The sequence below is a fragment of the Daphnia pulicaria genome, chromosome 1, assembly GCF_021234035.1.
Source record: "Daphnia pulicaria isolate SC F1-1A chromosome 1, SC_F0-13Bv2, whole genome shotgun sequence".
NCBI lineage: Eukaryota > Metazoa > Arthropoda > Branchiopoda > Diplostraca > Daphniidae > Daphnia > Daphnia pulicaria.
In genome coordinates this window covers 33,346,728-33,361,011 of record NC_060913.1, presented here as the reverse complement: position 1 = coordinate 33,361,011, position 14,284 = coordinate 33,346,728, and the positions used below count along the sequence as shown (strand labels likewise).

General features: G+C 38.1%; 5 protein-coding genes across 6 annotated transcripts; 1 reads left to right on the top strand and 4 right to left on the bottom strand.

The window, feature by feature from the left end:
- Nucleotides 1-561: 561 nt before the first annotated feature.
- On the bottom strand, nt 562-3,731 carry LOC124326208 (maltase 1-like). The gene is made up of 12 exons (XM_046784920.1): nt 3,258-3,731; nt 3,102-3,175; nt 2,907-3,009; nt 2,582-2,634; nt 2,384-2,494; nt 2,173-2,298; nt 1,875-2,095; nt 1,636-1,801; nt 1,292-1,565; nt 1,040-1,232; nt 835-975; nt 562-725 (listed from the first exon to the last, which is right to left on the bottom strand). Exons 1-12 carry the CDS (start codon nt 3,604-3,606, stop codon nt 647-649), a joined length of 1,890 nt encoding a protein of 629 aa, XP_046640876.1. The 5' UTR covers nt 3,607-3,731; the 3' UTR covers nt 562-646.
- A 258-nt stretch (nt 3,732-3,989) lies between these two features.
- Nucleotides 3,990-7,486, bottom strand: LOC124326430. The gene is made up of 3 exons (XM_046785265.1): nt 7,181-7,486; nt 6,206-6,364; nt 3,990-5,943 (listed from the first exon to the last, which is right to left on the bottom strand). Exons 1-3 carry the CDS (start codon nt 7,245-7,247, stop codon nt 5,705-5,707), a joined length of 465 nt encoding a protein of 154 aa, XP_046641221.1. The 5' UTR covers nt 7,248-7,486; the 3' UTR covers nt 3,990-5,704.
- A 236-nt stretch (nt 7,487-7,722) lies between these two features.
- LOC124320631 (ras association domain-containing protein 6-like) lies at nt 7,723-10,321 on the bottom strand. Its single transcript, XM_046783479.1, has 11 exons — nt 10,179-10,321; nt 10,000-10,094; nt 9,902-9,933; nt 9,737-9,841; nt 9,426-9,663; nt 9,053-9,349; nt 8,803-8,992; nt 8,607-8,735; nt 8,425-8,541; nt 8,233-8,341; nt 7,723-8,159 (listed from the first exon to the last, which is right to left on the bottom strand). The coding sequence occupies exons 1-11, from the start codon at nt 10,216-10,218 to the stop codon at nt 8,099-8,101; spliced, it is 1,413 nt and encodes a 470-aa protein (XP_046639435.1). The 5' UTR covers nt 10,219-10,321; the 3' UTR covers nt 7,723-8,098.
- Nucleotides 10,322-10,704: 383 nt separating this feature from the next.
- LOC124330096 (60S ribosomal protein L14-like) lies at nt 10,705-11,950 on the top strand. Its single transcript, XM_046788689.1, has 4 exons — nt 10,705-10,787; nt 11,104-11,205; nt 11,385-11,579; nt 11,688-11,950. The coding sequence occupies exons 1-4, from the start codon at nt 10,785-10,787 to the stop codon at nt 11,901-11,903; spliced, it is 516 nt and encodes a 171-aa protein (XP_046644645.1). The 5' UTR covers nt 10,705-10,784; the 3' UTR covers nt 11,904-11,950.
- LOC124329831 (nibrin-like) lies at nt 11,936-14,232 on the bottom strand. 2 transcript variants are annotated; one of them, XM_046788680.1, is made up of 7 exons: nt 14,124-14,232; nt 13,934-14,064; nt 13,554-13,871; nt 12,802-13,497; nt 12,595-12,727; nt 12,164-12,540; nt 11,936-12,108 (listed from the first exon to the last, which is right to left on the bottom strand). In XM_046788680.1, exons 1-7 carry the CDS (start codon nt 14,149-14,151, stop codon nt 12,031-12,033), a joined length of 1,761 nt encoding a protein of 586 aa, XP_046644636.1. In that variant the 5' UTR covers nt 14,152-14,232; the 3' UTR covers nt 11,936-12,030. The 2 variants fall into 2 exon arrangements, with proteins under 2 accessions (XP_046644636.1, XP_046644626.1); XM_046788670.1 differs by having other exon boundaries at nt 12,164-12,727.
- Between the last annotated feature and the right edge of the window lie 52 nt (nt 14,233-14,284).

The following is a 14,284-nucleotide window of genomic DNA, read 5'->3' as shown; positions in this document are numbered from 1 at the left end:
TTTCACGAGTGTCAATCCGTCCTTCTCTAAGTCTTGAAGACAACTAACTGACCTTTAAATCTTCCGTCAACATATACACCCCCAGCAGCTCTTTTGAAATTTTTCCAAGAAACATGAATCTTCGATCGGAGGTTTCACAAAACAATTAGAATGCTTCTAAAGTTCAGATGTATAAGCCATGTGATGTAATAGGCTATGATCCGATTCCCGATATTTCTCTCTGGTGCCAGATTTTTATTCCCAAAGCATTAAAATCCTTAAGTCATCTATGGACTAGTTTTTAATCGCCCATGATTTATCCCTTGTCAATATGTTTGAGGTCACGTAAACCATGATGAAAACGGGAAGGCATTAAAATAAAATTGATAATTAAATCTTGGAAACACTTGTCCATGCAATTCAAAAGCAAAGAAAACCTGAAAAAATTAAACATTTTTTATGATTTGTATTGTAAAATGTCTGATTTGTTATCTGAAATGGGGTGTATAAATCATGGTGTCACGTTTTAAATGATCTCTTAAAAACTAAACATTTTTTTTTTTTCATACCGACAAGTTTTTCTTTGTAATAAGCTGGCGTCTCTCTTTTAGCTTATAGATTTCTCGTCTCCTTCTGATAGCAACATATTACCCTCAAGTCCACCACATCATTGCTTCCAGAATGAAAAGACGATGAGCTCTTTAGGATCCACTGATACGTCTGACTTTTTAACTGGCGCAGACTCCCTGTAGAGGTAATGAAGGACATTTTTTTTTTAAATAAATAAATAATTAAAATTTCAGCGTTAATTTTTTTAAGATAAAAATAAACTTTTAACATACAAAAAAAACTCACGTTCGACTTCCCTCCGGTCTGACTTTTCGGATCACTGTCATGTCATTAGAGATGTATTGGACATCATTAAAAGACAAGGTTTTGCGCTGGTTACCGACATTCCAAACAATAAGGAATCCGGTATTGTTTGATGCGTGAACTCTACAATTAATAGGGTGTTGAACTAATGTACAAATTGCCAAAATTCCAAAATTCGAGAAAATACCTGGTAAAAGAAAATATATCCACGTCGACCATCGGGAATTCAATAGTTCCATTCGTCAATGCTAACGAACTCTTTTTCAGGCTAATCATGTCCTTGATTGTGCACCAAATGGAATTGGTTCTGGATTTTAGTAAATCGACAGTCGGGTCGTTGTTGTTCACCGGAAGCCAAGGATTTGTCGCGACAGTGAAACCTTTCTCAGACAACCATGCAATAAACAACGGTAAAAATGTACAGCCAAGAGGTAATTACCTGCGTTTCGGGAAGAGTTCCACTTCATGGGAGTGCGGAAGGGATCCCGCGATATTTTATTATAATTCGATTGGCCAGCTTCCTTGGCAGCACTATCAACTGTTTGATCGTATGTGATTGACGGGTTATTGCTCAACATGATCTCTTCACCATAATAGATGGACGATGAACCCGGCAGGAATATTTGAGTTACTTGTAATCCGACAGCCAATTGATTGAATTTGGACGAGATGCGACTTTTTGTCTCGTCACCTAGCGACCAGATTGGCCACACCTAAAGTCGAAACATTTTTTCAATGTCGATTCTAATATTTAAATGTTTTTCAAGAACATGAACCGCTTACGTGTGTTTTGTTGAAGGCCTCGAGTGAATGTTCAACAACAGCTTTCAGTTGCAAACCGTCGAATGTTGAGTTCAATTTGTAGAGCGCGTTGGTCGTCATCATTTGATATGTTTGGAACCACTTTTCATCACTCATGACTCGATCGTTAGTTTCCATAAGCAATACTCTGAGAACAAGGCAAACGAAAGAAGTTGTAGCGCACCGTTATATTTTGACGTGTAGCGGTTTTCAAAAGTTACCTGTCAGCATTCATCCGTGGCTGAATAGCGCCAAAAAAGATGTCGTTCACAGCTTGGTAACTTTCAGTGAGGTCACGGGTATTATTGTGGCTATGGAAAACGTATTCCTGCGAGCTACTCAACTGACTCTCGTCGGTTAACTGGGCATCTTCGTACAAAAATGAGACGTCGCGGAGATAGAACCCATCCACCCCCAATTCCAACCAGAAATTAACCGCCGTCTTTAAAACAAAATTTCAACATTTGATATTATAAAAATGTGAATCTGTTTGTTAACACATTGGGTGTGGTTTGTTACCTTCATTTCTTGGATAATCTGCGGATTTCGGTAATTAAGGTCGGGCTCGTTTTTCCAAAACTGACGAAGGTAATACTCCTGTCTGCTGTCACTCCACTGCCAGGCGGAGCCGTTGTACAGTGAAATCTAAAATTATTTAATAAAGATTCGTTATTTAAATCTCATTTGACAGATATTCTATTCAAGTTTTTTGGCTCCTTTTTGTTATTACCCAGTTGTTGGGAGGTAGAGGTTTAGTGTCATTTAACCCTCCTAATTTACCCTTGCTCCAAATATAATAGTCTTTGTAAGGGTTTGTTGACAACTGCGACTGCTTGAACCACTGGTTGAAAAAAAAAAAAAGAAACGTGTCAAACGGTACGTGGAACGCAGTTCGAAATTAATATATTCCTATATATTTCTTGTTTACCTTATGGGCGCTCCCGCTATGATTCAAAATGATATCCATAATCACCTTGATTCCTACATGGTGGAAATTTTTAAGTTGAATTATTTTGTTATTTGTAGCTAAATTTATAAATTTTTTATTTTTTATTTTTTTTTAAATAATGATCGTGGTCTGCAAAAAGATACGCTAGTCACGTATTTTGAAAATATAAATACTATAATATTTTTATTTTTTTGGTGGTTTAGAATTTTACGGGAAATTTCTTAAACAAATGGATATTTGATTTTGATTTCAAAAACTGGATTGCTGTAATAATGCTCTATTTAATTGAGAATTTGATAGGTACCCATTTCTTTGGCGGCAGCGACGAGATTCCGAAAATCTTGTTGCAAGCCATATTCAATTTTAACTTGTTTCGCGTCGATTACGTCGGTGCCAGACACTGTGTTCTGCATTTTTAAAGAAGTCGGGCATTTGAAATTATAATGAGTTACTACATCAAATATTAAATCACTGAAAAAGGACTCGTAGTAGTATTTACCGTATTCTGGATAGGTGACAACCATAAAACGTCAACTCCAAGTTCTTTTAGATAGCTTAAGCGTTCCTGGATTCCTAGATATTGCAATCAGATTCCAATGTATAGATAAACATTTCACAATGAGTAATGAATTCAGTTTTTCGTAACGAAAAGAACCTTTGAAATCTCCTATTCCGTCTCCATCAGAATCGACGTAGGACGTCACGTAGCAACGGTAGATTGTGGAATTTTGCCACCACGTCAAATTGACTGGATTGCTGTAAACAACCGACTTATTCTTTCCACCCAAAGTCACGCCCAGAACAATGGCCAAAATGAGCAGCAGAATAAATGCGCTCATCGCTGCGATGAACCATTTTTTCCTAATCAGAAGGCAACACTGCTTCTTCCTCTTTTGCATCGTTGAACTCTTGGTGGCGTAAGTTTTCTTCGGGATTGGAGGAGCAGGTCCTATCCGGACCGTTTTTCTTTCGTCATCACTGCTGTCTGACGATGATCTCGCCATTTTGTTAAAATAGCCAACGACACTTAAAGATGAATTGAAATTTGATTTCAACCTGTACGATGGACGGCTGAGTGGTACGAAGCGTTGCACGCAAAGAGTTTTAACAATCTGAAAAGAAGCTTTGCCAAGCTTTCGAAACAGTGCGTGGTTACTGGTCAAAGTTATCTGCTATCTATTTGACATCTGATAGGTAACCTGTGATAACGGATAACCAGTGCTCTATCCTTGCCTACGCTTTAGCCTCATCTCACCCTTACAACTGTTGTAAGTTAAGATAACAACATGGTCTAAGCATACAAAGGTGTGGTCACAGTGTGGCCAGTACTTGTTTTGAAATGAATACCAGTTAAATAAGTGATGAAATCAAAATGAAGGCAGGCTTATTGGAAGTATATCTCGACGGTGTATTTCTCAATCAAACACGATGAACGTTGATGAATCAACCAGTGGATTGGGAAGAAAATTCGGTATAAATAATAAATTGGTTAAAGAAAACAGTCTTTCGTGGAATGGAAGTTGACAATATCAGCTTGAATGTTGCGATGGCTACTTAGATGAAGAAAGTCATGAGGGCACTATAAATAGTTAATCTTTTTAATTCTGCAAGCTGGTGTGACTGGAGTTTCCCGCACAGAGGTTTTTAACCAGCAATAAACCGGTGACAAGCTCAGCAACTCGACGAAATGTCATTTTAAAGAAACTGTATTCGTGTAGGACTAAATAATGAATGAAGGTTTTTATTTTCGTACCAGGCAACCGGTGAACATGTATTCGCGGGTCTCTACATCAAAACGGCCATTCCAAATCGTTATTGCCAACGAATTCAAAGATTGGAGGCCCTATAGTGTATTCAAAGTTCGAAGTTTAAAAGTCAAAAGTTTTGCTATCGGCTGATAATTCTTTTGCATCGATCAGGTTGGTTGCATCGGGAATTGGGGGCATGAATCTATTCATTGGGAGCTTTATTCGAGTGGATGGTGTGGCTGGTATTACGTTCTAGTGCGCTACACCAACGCAACATTTTCATGATGCATTTATCGGCTCACGGTGCACGGACAGTTTAGCGAAAAACGCCTTTTACATAGTGTTGTTCCGGCACACATATTTTTTAATCATTCGAAACATTCAAGTAAAATTGATTTTTTGAAAACCTGTCAATTATCGTTTGACGATCTGGCAGTGTCAGTGGATGAGAGTCGAGATGTTTCCCTACATGCCGTCAAATGGTTCAGGGGATATTTCCGGACTACCGGTTTTGGAATGGACAAACCAGGTGCGGTGGGGGTAATTAAGAAGAAAAAAAAAACACAGTTTGATGGAAGGAAATTGTAAGATCTTTCTCAGAAAGGTCAACATTCAAGCAATTTAGATTAATGGGTGTGCATTTAAGCTTTTAAGATACGCTAATCATTTAAACATTTCGTTCTTTTAGATTGCATTTCTTACCTAACCCGAATTAATTATTGATTTACTTTTAATTGCTTTTGTCTGACCCTAGAAAACATCCACTGAAGAATTTCCATCGGAGCATCGATCGCGAGACAAACCGAATTAGGTGAATGCCTATAAACTGCTTGAATATCGCTAGGCGTATTCCGTAGGACTGCTATTAAGTTTTCCGTAGAACTAATAAGATACACCTTACACCGTAGTGAAATAATGATGTTTGATATTCCTACATGGGAACTACGAGATTTACATAATTTTTGTTTTTAGGGAGCTGTTAGTTTAGTTAGGTTAGAAATGGTTCCAAATGTGCAAGATGTTGGATTTCGGATCAGATGAAACAAGTAAATTAACAATACCAATAAACATAGAGCTGAAATGAATAGTGGAATTTTTAACAATTATCTCTAACCTAAGCTAAACTAATCTAATCAGGCTGAGCCAATCACAGCTCGGCACGGACGAAGAAGCCACTCACCAAGAGGCCAGCGTACTCACCGTATTGGCAAGCTCCGGTTTCTTGGCCAGTGGCTTCTCTCGACCAGGTTAATCTCTCCGGTAGTCCGAGATATGGAAATATATGTATGATTTTTTTTCTTTTTTAAATCTTATTGTAACTACGAACTTGCCAAATAAACGAGATTCAACAATATCAACAGAAACCGCTGAACAGAACTGAGAACGGATAGAAAACGACAGTTAAGAGGACGGGAATGGTAAGTAGGGCGGTGGGCATCAGAGATGGAGACCCGTTGCAGCCGTCGCCGGAGCACGTACAATGGGTGAGGAAGACGTCTTGTGAACCGGACCGTTTGAAACAGCTTTTACCGTCGTCTTCGTTGCTTGAGTTGAGCCAACCACAACTGCGGACCACACGCAAGTTTCCGTTGACTGCATATATCAATGAATATCAATGAATCAAGAAATCAATTCAAAATGAAATCGATGGAAATAACATGCCCCGCACAATTGTGGAAACGTTAGTCAGCGATTTTATAATCCGTACGAGTGTGGTCTTGTGAAAAATTGTTGTCTAGTTTCTTAATCTCTTTCTGTCAGTTATTTTAATTCAGAAATGCAAACAAATGGGACCACCCCTTATTTCCGTCTGTCTTACTTTTTCATCAATAGTTAGAAATAAATGAATTCCAACCTGATTGCGTAGTTTTTCTGCATAGGGTGGCTTCCTTTACACTTAAATGCGGATAAGACATCTGGCTACAGTCGACCATGGCGATGGAATGGTTATCGAATGGGTCTCCGCATCGTGGATCGTACGCTGAGTTGCAGTCCCAGCAGTGAAGACAGTTGGCTAAATTGAATGGTGACAAATATTGGAGAGGTTAATTCAATTTTGAATTGCTTTTTTCTTTTCTTGACATAGTAGTATAGAAGATACTAAATCGATTTTAGCTCAAGGGCAGACTTGCATGGCACACGGCACCGGATTGGCATTAAACAAGCTCTACAAAGCAGTAAGCAAGTGACGGCACCATGGTAACGTTCCCGCAGTTGTTAGATACGGTACTGATAAAACCAACCGCGTTTCCTAAGAGGCATTGTCGCTAAGAATCGATCCCAGTTCCCAGAAAATGGCGCTAGATAGACTTGAGTCGCCCAATAGAGTTATTAGAATTGGAAATACTTGGGAAATACAGATCGAATCACTATAACACCGGAATATGTAAATTATATCTGTATAGCTAGAGTTGTTGAGTTGTTTTCAAAGGAAGTTATACGACAAGTTACCAACAAAAAGAAACGGAGAGATTTAGGAAATGGAATCAACGTCAATTGTTAGTTGAATTCCCGGAAAAAAAAATAGTTAGGATAAGAAGGAGACATATAACTAGAAATCGTTCGAGCTGCGAAGACAAATCCTCATCGATCGATCCTTTCCTATAGTCTTAACATTAAACAGCAGTCACAAGCGAATGCTATATGATGCCTGGTTGCACACTAGGAATAGTTCTAATTTTGCACAGAATTCTGGAATATCTTAATTTAGAAATTTGCTGGCTCGGAATAGTTGGACTTTTTTCATGATCCCAAAAGTGTTTCTAGATATTTCTTAATGGTCTGAGAGCAAATGAAGCGAATGCGTTAGGTAGAAGCCAGACATACTAACCTGAATGCAGGGTTGCGAAGAAGAATAGGGCCGTTAAACCGATAATGATGGGATGGTAAGTAGCCATGGTAAATTCCAAACCGCAGGTTTTCAGACGATGATAAAATAACAGATGCCGAATCGAAGGGTGACAGCGAAACCAAAATTCGCGCACAAATATTCAGAACCAACTAGGTAAATGATTTGGGTTCGAAAGTAGTGTGATGAGAATCCAGTTAAATGAGTAAGGCACCGACAGAAGAACCTTCGTCTGGATAGCCAGGCAACGCATTGATTCAGGAGGGACGTTTCGTGCCAGTCGCCGCCACCAGTCTCTAGTGTGCGCTTCCAAGGATTCCCGGGATCGATTCCAACCCTCCCCAACCCCCTCATACCACTCGCCCCTTCCCTCTCATATTGATTCAACCTCCTTTGCACAGTCGCACTGCAACTCGATGTGACAGACAAGTCTAAATATGACTCAACTATTGATCCAGGCTTCTTTTCCGTTTGTTTTTTTAATAGCCAACATCGTCCTATATCACCCCCCAAAGGAGGTAATGTCTGTGTTAAAACAACTGTATTGTTTCTCGGGCAAGTCAAATTTGAGAGCATGAGGTACACCAAAAATGAACGTTGAATGGCACAGATCATAAATGAGGAAAATGTAAACATTTTATAGAAAAAAAAAGTCTGTTGGAAAAAAATCTTTCGACGGAATGCCAATGAAACAAAGAATATGGGTCACTCCAAGCTGATCAACAAGATCGTAGGTCACCACCTCTAATATGTCAGATCAAGAAACGAGATTCTTTCAGAGGGCAACAAAAAAATCCTTTTCAATTGTCCGACGAATTTTTGTTGTTGTTAACAGATTAAAAAATCGATTGGTAATTTGATCATAGTAAAACGATGGGTCCGTACACTCTGTAGAAGATTTCATAATTTTACTTTCAATTCCTGCATCCGTTTTTTAATGCGCCGCTTCAGTTCCCGGTGCCTGTTGATGTAATTGGAGGTAAAACAAATTATTTACATTTATTTGAAATGCAACTTATGGAGCTTTTCAATACTTATTTTTAATCGATTGCACTTCACGCTCTTCTTCCTCACAGTAAAGCCTTAGAATTGATTGTAATTCAAAATCACTAAGACGTAGAAATTGCGCAACAGCAGCGCTGACTGTTTGCAAAAATTAAGATACATTAATTAATGCGCAGTGTGTTAATGAGATCTAAAAACAGGACAGGTTTTATATTTAATACCTTCGTGACTGCCTTCACCTTCACTTTCCACCAGAAAAAGTTTGGCTACGCTTTCATCCGGCCCCTGCATCACACGCAACAGCAGTGGGTACTCATCTTCCTTTACTCTTCTTCGCTCTAATGATCAATGGTACAACTATTAGAAGTGTCATCCACAAAATGCTTCATATTTTAATTGGTACCTCCGTTGTCTTTAACGACGAAAAGAGAAAAATTACTAGCAGGGCATTCAACGCGGTATTTGTCGAGAAGCATGTTGATCACTTCCTGAGTATTTACAAGAGACGTAGTCCATACACTCATCGTACTGCCTAAAAGTGTTAAGTGGTCCTCGTATTAGTAAGGAAAAATTTATTCCTGAGTATTATTGCCAATTACCATAAGGTGGAGTAAAAACACTGGTTTCTCTGTTGTAATAATGCCCATTTATAGAACAACGGCGCCTTAATTTGGTTTTATCGAAGCGCCTGCCTGGACGTCGTCGGAGTGCTGTAGATTTTGTTGGCGAAGTTGCATCTTCGACTACAGAGGCTTTTGAACTTGATTCTTCGATCACCGTCGGGCATACCTATTGAGAACATACATTATTTCTTTATGTTGATGTCTTTGACAAAATAGTACGCATTACTTCACTGGGAGATAAAGAAATTTTGTTGGGCAAAGTTGAATAAGGTTTTTCGTGATCTTTCCACTCTCTCTCGACTTGTATAAGCTCGTCTAATTCATCTCGACCAAGTTGCTTGGGATCCAGTTTAGAAGGTACCGTATTGAATTTTGATACATCATTGGATTCGGAATTTAAGCTCACTTTCTTTTCATACCCCGAACCGTTTACAGCTGGACTAAACGCAGAAATGACTGACGAATTTTCAGATAAAGAGTCGTCGTCACTATCAGACTCGTCAAATGAAGACATGTTTGCATTCTACAAAGAAAAACAAACAAACATAAATAACTATTCTTAAGATTGAACTGCATTATAGTAAATATTTTCTTAGTACCTGATATCCCAAGCTGCTTGAGACTTTTCTTTGGGTTATTTTCTCCTCTGCGCCATTTGAAGGAAGACGCTGATCATCATCTTCTTTTAACTGAATGGCAGATTGTACTCCCCAATATAGTCTTAAGACACCTTCTAGCACCAATCTTCCGTTGACTTCTCTACTCTTAATTCCCCCACTTCCTCCATGTACATCATGGTAATGATTGTATGATTTAATTGTTGTTTCAAGATGAGTTCTATTGGTGAGGACACAATAATTTGTATAGCATTTTAAAAAGTGTGACAATAAATTGCCTATTTTTTTTATACCTTGTAATTCCTCCATAACTTTTATTCTCTATTTTTCCAAAGCTTTTGTGTGATTCAACACGAGTACCATGGCCAAATAGCTGGGGTCCAAACAAAGCACCATAGCTGAAATTAAGATAAATGTAACACAGCCCAACTATTTTTCTTAATATCAACTGAACTTACCAAGGGACATGGCAGTATGAAACACCTTTATGCTAAATGTGTAAACAAGAAAGAGGTAACAATCATAAATATTTATTTGAAAATGATACTATTAAGACCTCAGCATGTTGTCCTGGTTTTAAAATTTTTCCACACTCTTCACATTTTAAACAATCTGGGTGCCAATCATATCCCATAGATTGTTTTCTTTCAGCTAAAATAAGGAAATGTATTAATTTCTTCCAAGTCTTGTATATTAATACTGCATACAAGCTAACAAATAAACATGCAAATTTACCAAAGAACACGGGTTTTCCACACTTGTGACAACTCCACATTTTGTTTTTCTTATTTTGACCAGCAGTTTACATACATTATTACTTTTGTGTACACATAAATGACATCTTGGGCAATAAAAAAGTGTTTGCCAAATGGTTAATAAACAAACTTTCGCAGCAGTGCGGCCGCGTAATAGATTGTTATTCTTTAATTTCGATACGAAATGGGTATTAGTATTTTAATTCACTATTTTTAAACACTTGTAAATTATGTTAGAAAGATTTAATCCAAACACTTTTTTAATTTGCTTTTTTATTCACCTTCGACATTTAAATGTGTGTTCTCCTTTTCTCTCTCCGTCCGGCTCCGTCTGACAAATTTCGGCTCTTTTTTAGCGTTTCTTTATTAATTAGAGTTTATTAAAATCTTACGAATTTTAGTTGAAATTGGCTGAAGTTCATGAAAGGTTTGTAAATGATAAAATTTGAATATTACTTCAGAATTTAAAATAATGTGTTTATGGAATATCTTTTTCGTGTGTTTAGGGAATGAGATTCTAATGTAGCCAACCTCAACAAGGCCACCATCTTTTTCCGGCACGTCGTTCGTTAGTTTGGCAAGCAAGATGGTGAGCTCCTCTTAAAATTATTTTCGTAGAAAGTTTCGTAAAATTTCATTTTTTTTGTGAATTTATACCTCGAATTTGCATTATTAAATCTTTTAAAGGAGAAGTGTCGTTAGTGTAAATCAAATCATTCTTTTTAATCGCCAATTCCACTAGGAATTCGTGGTCGTTTTGCACTAGAGAAGAAAAGTAGAATTAGTTGTGTAATATTACTTGTGGACTTAGTTCTTTTAAAGAAGTTGCAGGGGAAAATATTATCAAATAGTTTTATTATGGTTTTTTCTCGAATTGAACGTGTCTAATTATTATTTGGTTTCAGCCTTTCACCAAGTTTGTTGAGACGGGCCGCGTGGTCTACATCGCTAAGGGCCCTGATGCCGGCAAGATTGCTGCCATCATCGACATCATCGATCAGAACAGGGTGAGGTTTCCCTTTATTTAAAATTGAGTAACAATTTAAATGATGAACCTCATAATTACATGATAGGAATTGCCGTCTGATCATTTCTTGATGATGTTTATGTTCTGAGCATTTTTTTTTCTTCGAGACATTGCCTCGTTCCTAAAATGTATTCTAATGTATCTTTCATTATAATGTAGGCTTTGTTGGATGGCCCTTGCACTGGTGTGCCTCGTCAAGCTCGCCGTTTCACCGAGTTGCATTTGACAGGTCTTGTCACTAAAGTGACGCGAGGCTGCACAGAGCGAGCATTGAGGCTTGCATGGGAAGCAGACAAAATCACTGACAAGTGGCTCGCTACATCATGGGCAAGAAGGATTGAGAAGCGTGAGAAGGTAATGAGTTTTTCCTCTTCAAAATGATTAAGTGAAGGGATCCATTTGGAATTCTTTTGTGTGTATGATATAACATCACTGAACTAATGCTGGTATTTTGTTTTGTAGAGGGCTAGCCTGAGTGATCTGGAAAGATTCAAGGTGGCTAGGGCTAAGCAAGCTCGCAACAAGATGATCCGCACTGCTTTCTTCGCCATCCGCAACAGGAACACTACCGGTGCCAAGAAGGCCCACGCCCGTATCTTGAAGCTGCGAGAGAAATCTAAGGCTTACAACAAAGCCCAGAAAGCAGAGAAAAAAGCGAATAAAGCAAAGAAAGCTTAAATATTTCCGTTAGTGTTAAAATCAATACACTACACTTGGGAATGTTACTTTTGTATTTTACTTAATTTTTCAGTTATTTAGCATAAATTCACAAGCAACAATTAAATATCAATGCATGCTGCTGCGTTTAATTTTTCGTGGTCCATTTTCCTTCCTTAAGGCAAGCGATTTTCATAGATTTAATCCTTTTTATAACCTGATTCTCCTACATAAATTAAATCATTAAGAAAGATTCGGAATTTGAGTTCATAAACTGTTACCTTCAGTTGACTTGGTAGTTTTTGTGATATCATTCCTTTATCGACCAACTCAGGACGAACTAAATTTGATTTTACAATCAATTTAGATGCGTTCAATTTTCCCGGACTGTTACCACCATACCACTGGCTTCTGTTAAGGTCGCCCTCAGTACGATTTAAAGATTTTCCTCTTTTAATACCGACAGAAACGAGTTGACAAGTAGATGTCGTTTGACTAAGGAACTCCGAACTAGTTAGAAGGGATCTATCTGATTTTGCTTGATGGTGCTGAATATTTGCATATCCAGAATTCGATTCTTCAACGTGACGAGTTTTAGCCTTCTTATTGTAGCTTGATGAATCTATTGGATTGACTTTGCTAGTTGAGGGATGAGCACCTGCAAACTCCGAATGGAATACCGTTTGGCGAGATTTATCCATCTTTTCATTACCATGAGTTCTGGTATCAAGATTGGTACTCCCGGAGGATAAAGATTCCGGGAATGCTGGTGTTCTAGTTCTCGCTTGTTTCCTCTTCAATGCATTTTCATTTTCCTCGTCGTCACAATGCTGTATTTCAGAAGTCTAAAAAAAAACAACGAAAATTATAAAAAATTTTCAATTTTGAGCAAGAAAGTGAAAAAATTTATAATACTCACAACGGCGACCATTTCATCGAGGTGAATTTTTTTGCTAGGTGGCTGAAGAACTTGAGAAATTTCCGAGATCTGTTTCTCGATTCTATTTCTTTTGGACGGGGGTTCTTCACACTCCTTCTTGCGACCAACAAGTTGTGGTACGTTACCCATCTGTGTCTCTTGATCGCGGATACTGCATTCAACAGAAGCAAGGGCATGCTTATTACTATGACTTTGGCTATTTTGGTTCAAATTGCGCGCACGAGGATTACAATGCACCTCAACAGAACTTGAAAGAATGGCAAGACCAATTTCGTTCTGGGGGATGGAGCGTTCTCCACGAGAGGATACTTTTGTAAGTAGGCGACTGTAATCCGGAGAAGGACTGCTACACTCCACCAACAAGGAACAATTAGGATCAAAATTCTCGGTGTTGTTTGAAATAATTCCACCAGCTTTCGTAGCGGCGATTGCCATGGAGGATTTCAGTTCGTTAGGAGTGGCAAATATAAAGGTTTTTCCGAGAAAAAGTGACTTTCTTTCCTCTTTGGGAAGAAAGCATTTTTTGTCAAACTGTTCAAGAGCTGGTCCAATTACAGGGGTGAACTGTGAGGCATCAGGCATAGAACTAGAAGGATCCTGCTCAAGGATTTTCACCCATTTTTCAAAATATTCCACTGTCACAATTGGTTTGACAGCAAGTAAACTATCCAATACCTGTTATTAAGGAGGATTTAAAATATTGTGTGCATGTCCATGAAAATTATTTATACCTTTTGTGTAAGCATGATCTTATCTGTTACCAAATGGGTGATGTCATCCTGCCAATCAGAAAGTAGTTTGGCTCCTAACATGGACAATTCTCTATGGAGCTGTTTTCTTTCAACAGATCCAAGAGCTGAACAAACAACAGAGACATTTCTCCATTTGACTGTCCAATCATTCTTGACTCCAAACTGGAAAGTAAAATCAATATCCAAGGAAACCCATACTTTTGATTCAATCTTGTCAGTATTAGTAGCAGAAAGGTTAACAAATATTCCATAAGTTGATCCTAAATCCATAATTTGTAAGATTGGTGGTCCCGAGTTCTATTACGTGTGAACAAAATATACTTGGATGCTAAATGTCAGTTACAACTATGCTTATATACTTGAATCAGTGGTGAATAGTCGACGGATAGCTTCAAATGTTGGCGACTCACAGAAAGATCATCAGACAATTCGATGGTACAGTTCTTCCTACCTATGGTGTACTCTTTATTCAAGAGCCAAATTGTTTTCCCTAGATGAAGAAACTTTAGTACCTGTTGTACAAATAAAACCGAATTTTAAAATGTATACCATCACTCTTTCTTTGTATAATCCACATTTTAGAAAATTTTCCAGTTCACTTCGGATTTAACGATTTCACGCAGGGAAATGAAGAATGCACGAAACATGAATGAAAGAAATAAACATCGTCTGCATCCGCGACCCGAATTTGGCGCCAGATTCAATTTCAA